Source organism: Lynx canadensis, chromosome E3 (genome assembly GCF_007474595.2).
Source record: "Lynx canadensis isolate LIC74 chromosome E3, mLynCan4.pri.v2, whole genome shotgun sequence".
NCBI classification, from domain to species: domain Eukaryota; kingdom Metazoa; phylum Chordata; class Mammalia; order Carnivora; family Felidae; genus Lynx; species Lynx canadensis.
In genome coordinates, this window is record NC_044318.1 from 27527690 (window position 1) to 27542769 (window position 15080).

Here is a 15080-nt window from a genome sequence, read left to right on the forward strand (position 1 = left end):
TCCAAAGTAAATCGAGTTGAGTCTGATCATCCGACTAAAAGGAAGGGGGCGGTTACACTGTCATCTCCAGCTCACAGGGGTGGCTCTGGGTCCAGAGAACGGGCCCACTTTTTATTTTTTTTTATTTTAAAAAAAAAAAAAAATTTTTTTCCACGTTTATTTATTTTTGGGACAGAGAGAGACAGAGCATGAACGGGGGAGGGGCAGAGAGAGAGGGAGACACAGAATCGGAAACAGGCTCCAGGCTCCGAGCCATCAGCCCAGAGCCCGACGCGGGGCTCGAACTCCCGGACCGCGAGATCGTGACCTGGCTGAAGTCGGACGCTTAACCGACTGCGCCACCCAGGCGCCCCCGGGCCCACTTTTTATCTGGAAGGGGGGGCCTCGCCGCCAGAGTTCTCCAAAAACGCCATCGGGATCAGTCTGCATGCTCAGAACATCTCCCACCCCTTCCCCAAATGTCCGGGGATGGGATCCAACATTTAAATACCCAGGATCTCCCATCTCTGTCCATACACAAGGGCAGGGAAAGATCAGGCGACAGTTAATGGGAAAATATCCGGAGAGAAACATTCTCCTCACAAAAACGTGGAAGGTTTTTAGACCCTTGCTGGTGGTCTTCACGCTAACTGTAGAAGGCATCTGTTTCCAAGAATTTTCAAGGAATAATTCTATACAACAGATTCTGTGCGTAAGAGTCTGGCTCCTATAGGAAGGTCAATTTCCATAACAAAAGGAGCTGATTGCGTGCTGTTTGCAGTGTGGGGTAGTAGAAGGACCCCAACTACTCATAACTCCTTTGTCTGAATCAAGCACCAATTACCCTTCAATAGTATTTAATTTTCCACACATCAGACATCTCTATCTCCTCAAGACCCAAGAAATTGCTCTGAAGAACAAAAAAAGGTCCAGAGGAAGAAAAAGAGTGACAGTCTTCCCTTATCTAGGATTTAAGACATTACAAAAACGCAACTGATTCACAGACGCTGAAATTGGCTCAGTTCGCTCTTCTGCACATGGGGGATGTCCTTTCCATCCTGTTCTCCTTAGGAGGGGACCCAAGACACTGCAAGGAAGTGTAAAATGCTCTCCATATGTTCATTATAAGTGGGTTTCAAACTCTACATCAAGTTTTTCTTTTTAAAGAAAGCTATCCCATGGTCGACTGCACTGTTTCCACTTAACAGAGAAAGCACAGGATTGTTTTAGGGGATGGGCTTTTCATAAAAGCCAACGGTGGTCCCGGTGGGAATATAACTTTTATTTTGTCATCAAACCGAAGAATCCCCCTTTTATGTCTAAACATAATGAATGAGGTGAGATCATCACCGTTAAATAGATACTAGCGTATCTTATGTCTAGCAACTTTTTTCTCACCTCATCTTCTCAAATCTCCACCAATTTTTTGGCCGGCTTTTCCTTCTATGCTGCTGATAAAACCACACTGTCAAAAATACCCAAAGGCCCCACTACCTTGAAGGCTTCGACCTCATCTGTGTCCCACGGAAACCCTCCGTGCAAAATCGACCCCAAGGACAGGCTGTATGTCCCCTAGTCTGGTCGGGCCTGGAAAAGGACAAACTGCTCTAGTCAGAGAGAGCTCCAGGTGGCCTCAGTGTTCCATCTGGTGCTCATCAGGGTAGATGCGGGTTCCCCCAGAATTCCCCACGGCTGGCCTGCTGGGGTGTGGGGTGGGGGGGAGGGCTGGGGTCCCACGGAGGGGCGGGCGGGTGCTCCTTTGAAGTTCACATTTCAGTAGACCCTGGGTGCTCACAGCACAAATCTGGGGGCCTCATTCTCGCCTAGCCCTTCCCAGATGTCCATTAGGCCGGGCCCGGCTCCTGAAAAGCTGGCGGAGGGGGCCGGACACTAAAATGTGAGACAAGGGGGAAGTTAAAGAGAAGGGGTGAGAAAGTCGTGGGGTGAAATGCCCCTCTTGGCCACCTCTCGTCTTCTCTAACTGCCCTGGTTGCAGGCTGGGTCCTGGAAAAGGGGGCTCTGAGGCGAGAAGGGGTAGCAATTACAGGCCTTTTCTCTTCCCCTGACCTAGAACGGGGACCCACACCAGGGCTGATGTCCTGTAAACAGAGGGCTCCAGGGAACCCCTAACTCCCAGACAGGGCTTCCTCGCTTTTCTTCTTTCCTCCTCAGGTAGCTCTGCCCTGGGGCCCTTCCAGAGTGTGACAGAGATTAACTCTCTTAGCCAGATGGTCATGCACAGACAGCAAAGTTCTCATCTGCATTTCTGCCTACATAGCAAAGTGGCAAAACCATCCAGGAGGAGGACGCAGAGTGGGTAAGAAAGGGTCATAAATACTGGCTGGAGACACTGAATTGACTGCGGAGTTCCTTTTAAGGATACACAGTCCAGAATTTGGGGGACCAATCCTGTCGCTCCTATAGCAGTTCAACCAACTAAATACAGACAAGAAGTTAGTCGGTCTCTCTCTGTGTGTGTCTGTCTCCCTGGGAAAATTAATTTTTTCTTTGGCAGATGGTTGAGTCACAAAGACAGAAGGATTCATAAAATTCACATGAACATCCTGTAAACATTTAAACACATAAAGATTAAATAAGGCAACCATGACCTTGATTAAGGTTCAACTCTTTTTTGTTGTTTTTTACTTTTTTTTTTTTTTTTTGTAATGTCTACAACCCTAAGCCCTGCAATTGGGAGGCTTACCTCCCCACCTCTTCTGACATGGTCAGCTCTCACTGGGCGTGTTGCATGTACGTGCAAGCATGCGCTGTTTGATTGATTCGTTTTACAACGGGAAATTAAAGGCATCGGAGGAAAGCGATGATTCACATCCCCCAAACACAAGAGCCTTACGAGTTCTCTACTAAACTGGACAGACGGTACAATACAAGAAAAGTCAAAATGAAATCCAAAGGCAGAAGTGACGCGTACCTCCTCTGCTTCAGCCCCTCCTCCCGTCCCAACTAATTGTTTGCTCCCCACCAGAGACGCTGGCGCAGGACCAGGAGGTTCTGCCGTGGTTGAAAATTCTCACCTAACGAGGCGAAATGGCTTACTGAAGCTCACAGACCCACAGGACCCGGGTCACAGCCCCCGCAGCTTCAGCCGGAGCTCTGTCCCCAGACTGCTCAGCCCAACATCAAAGCTGCGCCCCGCCCCCCCCGCCCCAATCAGCTTGTGAGATTAGCACTGCCCTCCCACGGTGAAATTTTATGGACCAAATCTGCCCGCCACCAGGCTCAGCAGCATAATCTCACCAGCAGCTGAAAGCCAGGCTTCTCTAAGGCCAGAACACTGTGGGAGTCCCGGGAGGGGGAGGTGATATGCAGCTTTAAACATCTGGAGGCGGAGACACACACGTGTCAGATTCCCTGCACTCTCGTTAGACTGTTCGATAAGCTGAAGCCTTGAAGATTTTGCCAGCAGTGTTTGTTACCTGGTGTAAATGTGCCCTTTCTTACAGTGCTTTTTATTGCTCTTGGCTAAGAATACTGGACAGAGACGGGAGACCTGACGCACGGGCAGGCAGGCCGCTTTGCAGGAGAACTTGAACTTGACGTGCACGAAGCTGACAGTTCCTTGAAGGCCTTGTCAACCATCCGTCCAGTAAACACTGCCACTACCCCGAGTAAAAACAGAGCAAAAACCACAAGCACATATCGAGACTCCGCGCACCTGTCTCGAAGCAATTATTGACGTTATCACTCTACAATGAATCTCTTTTTGAAGTTGTTTTCCTGATATTTAGCAGTTTGAATACTAATCCCCTTAACAAAACTGTCCCCAAGCGTTCCCCCCCTCCCCCGCCCCCCTAATCTCCTTCTCTCCAGGGGGAGGGCGGGTGCTGGGTACCAGTCAGTCGACTTTGCCGCACCTGGATTTGCATTGATTCCTCTCTTGTCATTCATGTTACCAACAGGAATTAGCATAAGGCATTAAGGGAAACTCTGGAGGAGAAGAGAAAGGCCATTTTGATGGAAATAAGGGGCAAAGGAATAATCTGCCATCAACTAAAATGCTTATTTGTGTATGGTTTCCCAAGCAAAGCTTAGAAAAAGCCTATGTTGATTTTAGTGCACACAAAGAAACCTTAATCCTTTCAAGGCAACTAAATCACCCCCAGAAAAGCAGCTCAGAAGAAAGGCACCCTGTCAGGGGGATGACTATTCACAACCAAATAGATGCCACAAATCACACTCTGTAAGTAAACAAAAATAAGAATGTGGGAAACGTTTGATTGGAAAAGGGAAGGGGGGCAGGGGTGGGGGAGTCGGGGCTGCGGGGAGCCATTCTCATCAATCACTCTTCAACTTCCCTGAAGAGAGCCTTTCAGCTCGGTGAGGGCAGCAAGGGCCTCAACGCAGGTCCCGGAACGGAGCCAGCTCCCACTCTAGGGCTGATCCCAGGGAGGGGACACACATTCCAAAGCTTTTTGGAGCCAATGAGCAGAAGCAGAAGGGAAGCTTGGGGCTGGAGGTCCTGTTGGGGGGGGGGGGGGGCGGGGGGCACCTGAGACCTCCTTTCCAGGCCCTGTCCTAACTTTTATCTCCTCCTCCACCCCCTTCTCTCACCCAGATTTGGATCCACCCGTGTCTACCCATCCCCTTCCCTCATCAAAACGAGCAATAAACAATTAGGCATTTGTACATATGAGCACTGCATGCTATGAACCACAAGCATCTTCTTTTATTGGGCTTTTAGCCTTATGGATAACAAATTTATACAAACTTCCAGTCCATCAAAAAATATGATGACATATAAAACCGGAATACTCCATCATGCCATAAAAAAGATAAAAACTCAATGTGACAATAATTCTGGGAGTAGCAGCCATCACACTAGCATCAACACCTCAAGGGAACTCTAAACATAATGTACTATTTAAAATGGCAGTTGGGTTCAAATTCTGAAATAATCTGGGAGCTCAAAAAAAAAAAAAAAAAACAAAACAAATAACAAAAAACAAAAACACAACCAAAAACCCGGCACTTGGAAATGTGTCTTACTGAACCCAGCTTGCAAAAATGCTGGCCAAGGCAACTAAGCAGATGTGGAAGTGGCCTCAAATTCCTCCACTCCAGGGAGGCCCCACTCTGTAACTTGTACCAAGTACTGGTCCCAGGTAACAACAGCAGGAGACTACCACAGACAGCACCCCGTCTGTATTTAGTACCGACCATGCAAGCACCCAAATCAGGTTCCACAGCGAAGGGGAGAAAGTCACTCAGTGTATGTAATTTATACCTTTCCAATGATACACCTTTGCGAAGGCAGTGATTGGAGACTCCCTTCGATTTCGTGACTTCCAACAACACTGCTACAAATGAAAACTGCAGTGATCGAGGACAAGTTTTCCCTTAATGCACTGTTGTATCATTAGCCTGTCTTAGTCTGATATTGCAGTTTGGAAGAAATTAATGGGACAGCACATATTTAAATTTTGCCCTCTTGCTCGTTTATGAACTTCACAGAAAGCCCACAGCAGACTGAGGCTTGGTTTATGACCATAAGCCAGTGCATACTAAACATCCACTGGTTATCAGGGTCTGCAGGACGAATCAGCTATTTATAGTTCTATTTATAGTTCTCCGACTGCGGGGTAGTTGATAAGTAACAATAAAGTGAAGGCATTTTGAGAACTATTATTCTCCATTACCGCTTCCTGCATTAAATTAAACTCACATAGATAGCAGTGATTTCTTAGTCAAAGCAATTTAAATAAGGATTCAGCGTATTCTTCAAAAAGAAACCATTCTGGAATACAACACCAAAGCATACAGAATCTGTCTCAGGCAAAAAACACACAGGGTGAATCGTGGCTCCAGAGTGAAAAATGAAAGACCGTTTGTTTTTTATTCTGATTTTCTAGGCAATGACAATGAAACAAATACAAAAATCAGCCATTGCTCAGAACGAAGGTGTCTTACCTTTGTTTACAATAACAGTATTGAAGAGCTTTTCAGAGCTGGCATCTGATGCCTGAAAAACAAGAAAGGGAGAAAAAAATGTGATTATGGTCGTTAATATCGTCATCACCATCATCACTGATTTTCAACCAGTTCACTACATTTTTAGCAAAACCTGACAGGGAAAGCAGCAATTTCCCCCAATCGTCCATAAGGTGGCGCTATTTGACTGCACGAGACAGACCTGCAGTGCAGCTCTTTGCTGGGGGAAAAAAATCTGATTTTAAAAACGTGTCCTTATTAGACATATTATCTGTGCAAAACATATTTCTATGAGATGATACACAAAGCAATTCAGCTCATTCACATAATGATTTTGCAATTTCGTTGACAGATCATTATTTTGGAAATGGTGCTTTTTTTTCTCTGAGATGTACAGACATGCCTATTTTTCAATTTTCTTTCACAACCCAGAAATGCCTATTATTTAACGCTATGCTTTTCCTCACTAAAAAGTAATGGCTAGCACTTCCGGAAATTAATTTAAAGGTTCAGCTGATGACCTCGAGATGCTTGTTCTTCCTAGCAAACCAGGACGACCTTGGTGTTGAAACAGAAGCAAGCTGACCTGCCCCCAAACCTGACACGACGCATGCCATAAGCGTTACATCCTTCCCATTTTCTAGAATCGTATCTGCTAATTACTACAGTGGCTTGAGGAAAGTGAGATAAACCTGTTTCAACAGCAAGAGTAAAGCCAGGGTAAATTATACACTAATGTTCTGGAAAATAAACACACAGTTGATTTGGAGGAAAATGCCATAATGCTGTAGAGGCACGGAATATTTGTAGAACTTCTAGAAAAAATTAAACAATTGAAGTAAACATGAGCATCCCCACTAAGATAATCTGAAAATGGACCTGCATTTAAAGTTACAATGGCTATGCTGTAACCCTTGCCATGCAACCCTTGTAAATCATTTGTCTTTCACACTTTATACATAGAGATGCATATTTTGACAAAGCAAAGCATAGCATGTTGAACAAATATAGAAGGAACTATAAGAATTGGGGGGAGGGTATATCCCAAGCACAGCATATTCTGTGACTCTGGGGCTGGGGGGCTGACTTTGGGGACAAAGAAGGTACTCAATTTAGCCTTTCTGTGTTATGTTGATGAAAAAGAGATATTCTTATGTATATCTGGGGAACATATTCTGGTTTTCAATGCAAGGGATACAGAAAGACAAAAAGTATTTTTATTATGAGTATTTCCCCCTTTATTTTCCTCCTAACCTCCCTACTGTAGAGGTGGTTCAGAAAATTAATAGATCAAGGGGAAAAAAATGAATGTATGTGTAAAACAGGGATTGGCCTGCACACACATGTATATACAGTTTAAAATAAACCCTAGATAGCTTTAAAATTTTTTTTTGTATGAATAAAAAATATGCCAAAGGCCTTCCTGACACCTTAGAGGTAATTAAATAAAACTATACAATAGCTTTTCGGAAAAATAAGCTGCCAAAAAAGTGTGGCATGGAGAAAGAAACAAAATATGCCTTAAACAAGTCAGAAAGATTGTTAATAAAGGCAAAAATTACAGTAATAGTGCTGTGATATTGCTATCTGTAGTGAGATGTCTAGGAATGTGAGTTTTCCCTGCTAAAAACTCAGAGATAAGCCTATGTCACCATTCTTGAATGAAAAAGCATCTCCTAGTTTAAACTGGACGGGCTATGTTAAATTCATGGCTTTTAAAAACAAACTCCGGCTGATATGTTTAAAAGAAAGAAAAACAGTCCATTAATGAAATCATCTTAAAACGGAAATCACCTTTGCGGATACAGGGATTACCTATTAAAATCTGTCTAATTGGCCCAAAGAAATAGGACAATAAATGCAAATGCACCCCAAATGCAGAGAACGTGGGTGAGGAAAGGAAATGGTTCCCGATTGAGTTTTTATTTGTGTGGGTGTATGAGAGAGAGCAAATAGGACAGAAGCTGCAGGTTAACAGGCCCTCCGGTTGTCTGAAACACCTCCTTGGGGCTGTGGCCTTTTGTCGGCTCCCCTGGTCTACACAACACACGCTATTCTCAAGGAGGCGGTTAAGTGTTCCTTATACCTGAAGCGAACTTAAAAAAGTGATTATGATGCCAACCAGTAAGTTATTAAAGAAATAAGTCTGACAGGATATTCAGAGAAGATTAGGAGTGTGCCTGCTAATAAAAGCTGAGCCCTTTAATTTTCTGATGCATGTCACAAAGCCTGAAACGATGCCTCTTCTGATTGGGGAAGGGGCCGCCTCAAAAAAAGCCTCCGGAGGAAAACACCCCAAAGAAAAACACTGCAATGGGACACTGGCTCATCATGAAATGATTCTGGATCCCTTCCTTCTCCCACCCAGGTGGTTGAAACTATGGCGGCCCACCGTCCTGAGAAGTCAGAAAGGAGCTTCTTGGCCAAAGTCTGAAGTGGAAACTACAAGAAAATCCTTTACATTTCCTCCACCAACTTTCCAAATTCGACTTCTGCCTTTAAAGCATCTGTGTAAATTATTTGGCCCTTTATCTTGGGGACGTTTTCTTTTTCATGATTTTTAGAAGAAAAAAAGAAAAAGTCTGCAATTCCTTGTACTACCTGGGCCATTTTCCTGGCCGGTTTTTTACTTTTATTTTTCCATCACGAACGTCGAATGGAAACATGGTGAGCGAGAGGCGAGTCGAGGTTTCCCTTCTCTCCTTTTTTTTAACACAGGGGCACCCTTACACGCTAAGGACTCCTACATTTTGCCCTCATTTCGCTTCACGCCCCTCGCTCGGTTTGGGAGGGTGAGGGCGTAAAGTGGCTGCATCTAAAAAGGACAGAAAAACAAAGCTCTCTTTTGGCTGCTTTTTAATAGGGGGAGGGGGGGGAGGGAGAGATTTTTTTTTTGATACTAAAAAAATTACTGGAGGCCGTAGTTGGTGTTTAGGGAAAAGTTAATAAGTCAAACAGATTGGAGGAAAGAGCGCCGAGAATGGGAAAACGAATGCGAGCCTTCCGTGCAGACGGGGGTGGGATGCGGCCGCTCGGGTTCGAGGGCCACCTCCGTTCTCTCCGGCCGCAGACCCCGGGGCGCCCTCCGCACCCGCGCCCGCAGGAAGAGGGACTTCCCAACAAGGGAAGAGAAGCCTCCTCGAAACTTAAGCGCGAGTTCTTTCAGCGACTGCCGCCGATCGCGAGCCCAGACCTCCTCTGCCTTCCCTTGGCACCGCGTGCGGGCCGGGATCCCGACCTCGGAGCGGCAGCGCCACGCCGCGCCTCGGTCTCCAGCCCGACTGGGCGCAGGCCCCGGCCCGGGCCCCGGCCCCGGGTCGGCTGGAGCCCCTCGGGACCGGAGGCGCCGGGCCGGCTGCGGCCCCCCGGCCCTGCCGGGCACGTCCGCGCCGCCGCTCCCCGGCCGAGCTCGGCCGGCCCACGGAGGAAAGTACAAAGGCGGGCGGCCAGGCCGCGGAGGGAGGGTGGGAGGGAGGGCAGAGGGAGGAGGGGTGGCGAAGGGGGGCCCGGGCGCGCCAGACGCGAGGCGCCCGCCCCTGCCACCTCTGCCCGCGGGCCCGGCCGCCGCAACAAAGACCCCCGACCCAGCCGCCTCCCTTCCGAGCGCGGGCGGCGAGCGAGGGAGCCGCGCCCCCGGGGCTGCATTACCTGGTCGCAAAGGGTTAAGCGGTCCTGTCAGCCCCAAGTTCATGGTTTGGTTCCTTAGCAGGGCTCACGATGGGGGATCGGCAGAGACCAGGGGGAAAAAAGCGGCCAAACACACGAAGAGAAAACGCCCAACTCCGACCGGGCTGCGTCCGCAAGTCTGTCCTCGGTTCCTCGCGAAAGTCTGAAAGCGGATGCACGGGACCCAAATCCGTACGAGAGCAGCAGCTGGCGGCGGCCGAGCGCCAGCGCCGCGCACACATCCAGCGCGGCCGAGGCCGGGCGGCGGGCGGCGGGGGGAGCGCCCGATCCGCGCCCGCCCGCTGCCTCCGGGCCGCTCCTGCGGCGCACGGGTCGGGCCGGGCACGGCGGGGACCCGAGCAGCGTCCCGGGCGGGCCGGCGGGCGGGCGAGGCGGAGAGGAGCGGCCCGAGCCGCGGCCGCGGCGCGCGGAGCTAAGAGCGAGGCGGCGGCGGCGGCGACAGGACAAAGGAGACCATGTGCGGAGGGAGGGAGGAGGGAGAGGGAGGAGGAGGAGGAGGGCGCGCGGCGGCGGCGGCGGCGGCGGCTTCTCCCCGGCGGCCGCCTCGGGCTCCCCGACTGTCGGTCCCGCCTCTCCAGCAGCGCCGCGGCCCGAGTGGTCCCGGTCCCGCCGCCGCCGCCGAGGCGCTGGAGGGAGACGCTCCGGGAGTCTTTATTCGGGGCCGATCTCGCCGGGCGCGGCGCGGGAACGCTGCAGCGGCCGGGGCGCCGCGAAGGCTGCGCGGGGCCGACGGCGCCTCCTGGCCGGAGCTCGCGGGCGGCGGGCGGGCGGCGGGGAGCGCCCGGGGCTGGCTGGGCTCCGGCCCGCGCTCCGCTCGCGGGCGCCTGCCTCTCCCGCCGGCTCCCCGCTCAAGTGAACTCCATCGGCGGCCGCCGCCGGCGCCGCGGACTCCCAGGCTGGACGGGCGGCAGGAGGGGGCGGCGGCGGCACGGGGGCCCCTCGCTCCGGACTTCGCTCCCCGACTGCGCCGAGCGCGCCTCCTCCAGACGCTCGCAGCTCTCGGAGCGGGACTTCCTCGGCGCGCCGAGCCCGAGCCGCCGGTGCCGCCGCCCCTCCTCCGTCCCGCCCCGCGCGCCCCGCCCCTCGCCGCCCCTCCTCTCGGCCCCGGCGCCGGGTCGGCCCCGCGGGGGCGCAGTCCCCGGGTGCGACATCGACAGCTGTCGCTCCCCCCCGCGCCTCGGGCCCTGGGTCCCCACGGCTGCCTTCCCCGCGGGCGGGCGCGGCGGGAACTGCAACGCTCCTCGCCCTCCCCACAGTTGCCGCTTCCAATATCGCGCCGCGGCAGGGAAAGGCCACTAGGCCCGCAGCCTGGGGTGGAACTGAGACCAGGCCAGTCTCGTCTGCAAAGAGAGGGCTCTCTGGGCGGTTGTGAGGGCCTGCTGAGAAAGTGATGTAGGTCGAGCGCCCGGCACACAGTAGGTGCTCAAAACAAAATAATATGCCCACTGTTGAAAATGAAGCGGCGGGGGGGGGGGGGGGGTGGTGGTCAGAGTCCAGTATTAGAACAAAAAGGTCTTCATCTCGCCTCATTCCCACCACGATCAGAGACTCAATGCAGTTTGTCAAGTCCTAGGGATGAACTGGCCATTTACAAACACCCCCCGCCCCTTACGCTTCAAATCCACTTATATTTGCACACCTCACACGCACAAAAGGGGAGCGGGTTGGTTCCCCAGGCGTCTACCAGATGTAGGAAAAGGACGAAAGCAACGCACAGCCTCACTAAATGGAGGGCAATTACTATCACCGTATCATTTGTCATCCTTGTGTTCTCTAGTGCTCAGTGTAGGGTCTGAGAAGGAGGGTGTGGGGGCTCACTGACCACAAACTTGGTGTTTGGCGGGTTCCCCTGTACAATCCACTCCTGCCAAAGCCTACCCAGCTCCCTTCTGTCCCTGGTGGCCCCTCTGCAGAATTCTGGCTTCCTTACTCATGATTTCACCCCCAGAGACCCTGAAAAGGTACTGGGCCCTACACGGGGGCAGGAGACCCTCCGCAAAGACCTGGAGCTTTAATTCCACACCTGCAGCATGACAAAGTCCCTCCTTAGTGCCCAGGAAAAGTTGCTGTGACTTTCCCAGCACAAGCGGGAGAAAGCGGCAAGCGAGGTGGAGATTGTCCCTGGGAGGGTTCCAGGGTAGATCACGCTCCCTTGGGAGAGTGACGGCCACTGACAGGTACTATGTCCCTGCTGGTGCCACTGTTACCTGGATTGCAGCAGAGAAGAGAGGAGGGAACAGGGCTTGGGAGAGACGTATATCACATACAAATGCCACGGAGACTGGCTTAAAGCAATAATGTCCCTTCCTCACCTCTTTGAAGTTCAACATCCATCACTGTTGGATTTCACGGCACTCCTGAAAAACCTCTCAAGGGTAAAATGGGGGGGTGCTCGCTGTATGGCGTAATTTTTTTCCCCTTTAACTTTCACATATGAGGACTTTTGGAAATAAGAGGGTCTCTTTTCTCTCTAGCCTCACCACCTTCCCGAAAACTGGCAGCACTATGTGGTATTTCTAAAGACTTTTTTTTTTTTAAAGATAGGTCATAGCCATTTTCTCCACCTCTACCCCCAAAGCAGTCAGAAGGAAAGGTGCCTCGCAGAAAGCAGAAGTTGGCAGTTGGATTTTCCAATTGCTTATAAGATGTCACAAAACCCAGCTGAGGCCCTCAGGCTAGGGGCCTTCATTCTGAAGCTGTCTCTGCAGTACGAGAGATAGCTCAAAGGCAAACATTAAATTTTCAAGAAAAGACATTAAAATGTTGTTTCTTTTGGAACAATCAGAACGGGATGGTTTTCTTGTCTTGTTGCTCTAATAAAATCAATATTACAGGGAAGAAATTGCCAGAGCTCCTGCCAAGTCCCCCACAGGGTAAACTGAGATGCAGGAAAGCACAGGGAACTTAGCTGACCAACGAAAACAACCACTTAGCCCTCTGCACTGCTTTCATCAGACAGCATTCCTGACACTTTACCAGGCCTTGCATTAGATTGTCATCTCTGATTATCAGGGACTAGATCTCAGAGCAGCCTGGGATAATCTGCATCTGTCCCCATATTTTGATGATCTGTAACCAGGAGGAATGTGGAAACACCAGCAGCCAAGCTTCTGGAGGACCCACAGAACTGGCCTCTGCGCTCTGTGTCCCTATTCGGTCCCCTGTGCCAGCCTGTGTGGCTTTTGCCCTGTGAGGCCCACCACCACCACTTGGTGGGCTCCCTTCCTCCAACTCCCCCCAGACACTTGAATGAGTTCGTCGTGATTCGTTTACAGGTTTTGTTCCCCCTCCTTTCTGAAAGGGAGGGAATCAGTGTCAAAATTGGAAAGGAAGAGGTATAGAAGCATCAGAAGTATGAAGAAAGAAAAAAGGGAAAGGAAAGGAAAGGAAAGGAAAGGAAAGGAAAGGAAAGGAAAGGAAAGGAAAGGAAAGGAAAGGAAAGGAAAGGAAAGGAAGGGAGAGAGGAGGGAAAGAATGATGGATAATCACCCCAGGTGACTGGATCCTGGTCAGAGACGTGACTTTCAAGAATCAAGATTCATTGTGGTTGTTTTCCCTTGAGAAACTTAGTTTCCCTTTATTGTAATTTTCACCTGACGATTACAAAGTCAAAGGCTGGCAGCCACTGTTTCTGTTACATTCAAAAGTTTTAACATACTAACCACTCATGGCTTCTTAGGCCTTCAGCCTCTGAACCAGATCTAAGGAGGGCAAATCTTACAAAGTGGGTTCCCTAATAAAAAGCAGGTAGCAAGAATATGGACTCAATAGTCTTTCCAGTGTAGATCAATTATTTCAGAACCCAAACCAGATTTTAATATATGAGCAAAGACCTTGGCCAAATTTATGATTTACCAGCTAAAACTTAAAACACACACACACACACGCACACACACACACACACACACACACACACACACAAGCCCAAGCTAAATTAAAATATGGAATCATCTTTCAATCTCAAAATACATCTAGAGATAAACAAGATTTGAAAACTAATGGTGCTTCTTCTACATCAATGTAAAATGGCTAAGTTCTGAAGCCTAAAATGTGCTTTGATTCAATTTGTAACACAAGTTACCAGGCTGAGATTAAACCTTTTTTGGTAAATTATTTCTTACAAATTCTGGCCTTCTGTGGAGCATCTTATATAGAAAAGGCTTCTCAATTGTATGGTGTTCTCGCTCCTAAAGATAATGAACTTCAGGCACTCCCTGACAGAACATGGGGTGGGTGACTCGGTGGGTGGAGTTCAAGGAAAGAGGAAGCCTTTATATTTTATGTTTTATTTTTAAAGTTCTTTTTTTTTAATTTTTTTTTTTTTTAAGAGAGAGAGAGACAGAGAGAGAGAGAGGGAATCCCAAGCAGGCTCGGCATGGTCAGTGCGGAGCCCGATGTGGGGCTTGAACTCATGAACTGTGAGATTATGATCAGAGCCGAGACCAAGAGTGGAACGCTCAACGCACTTTGACATCCAGGCGCCCCTTTTGTTATTTTTTTTTAAAAAACTTTTTTTAAAAGTACACCCAATGTGGGTCTCAAACTCATGACCTCGAGATCAAGAGTCGCAGGCTCTACTGACAGAGCCAGTCGGGCACCCCTTGGGTTTCTATACTTCAAATGATGTGGTATAAGAAGGCCACTGAAGTCGAGCGATAACCCAGGCGTTCTGTCTCCAACTGGCCTGGGGAAAGGTCACCCCACCTGGGTTATTTCAGTGTCTCTAGGAGCTAGATTTCTTCAAATTCTAAAGCCCTTCAAGCTTTGGAAACACAAGTTTCTGTTCATTCTTTAGGGAGTGGGCAAGAGCCAGCATCTGACTGACATCACCACCCTATCACTTCTGAGCCAGGACACCTTGGGAAAAATCTCTTCACTCTTCGTGCCTCCGTGTTTCCTCGTGTGTAAGATGAGCGGCCAACAGTACCCGCACCTCTGCAGTCGCTGCCAGTAACGCCACCTGGCACTTGGTAAGTGGGCTGTAGGTGTTGGCTATTACGATTGAAGGTGACACTCTTTTTCGATCACTGTGAAGGCCGACAAAACCAAAGCGCATTCTAGTATGGCTGCGATGTTCATTCCACTGGCCACGCCTTCTCCTGGATTCTTTCGATACGAACCACCGTACTGATGAGGAAAACAACCACTTGAACATCAAAAACACCAATCCAGAAGGTGGTGGCTATGATCTGCCCCACCTGCATGGGGGAACCTCACCTGCACACAGGCACTACCCTGGGTGCCCCGACCCTTTCCGATGGGGTCAGAACCTGGAGACTGGGTAGCTTGGGTCACATACATAATAAGGCTGGTGGGATCTTCTTGATAGATGATAAAATCCAATCTCGAGTCAAGCAAAATGCTGTGAAGAGTTCACCAGGCTGCAAGATGTAATCAACCTCCTAATAGGGAGAGCTTCAACTTCTTCAAACGTAAAATAGCATTCATCCCAATTATGCCATTTT

At 49.6% G+C, this 15080-nt stretch overlaps 1 protein-coding gene across 3 annotated transcripts in view; it reads right to left on the reverse strand.

Moving 5' to 3' along the window:
* The window catches only part of AUTS2 (activator of transcription and developmental regulator AUTS2), a 1119238-nt gene that overhangs the window by 80560 nt on the left and 1023598 nt on the right, over positions 1–15080 (reverse strand). For all 3 annotated transcript variants that reach the window (XM_030300780.1, XM_030300781.1, XM_030300779.1), the window contains exon 6: positions 5908–5959. In XM_030300780.1, coding sequence (XP_030156640.1) covers positions 5908–5959 — 52 coding nt within the window. The remainder of the gene's footprint in view (positions 1–5907; positions 5960–15080) is intronic.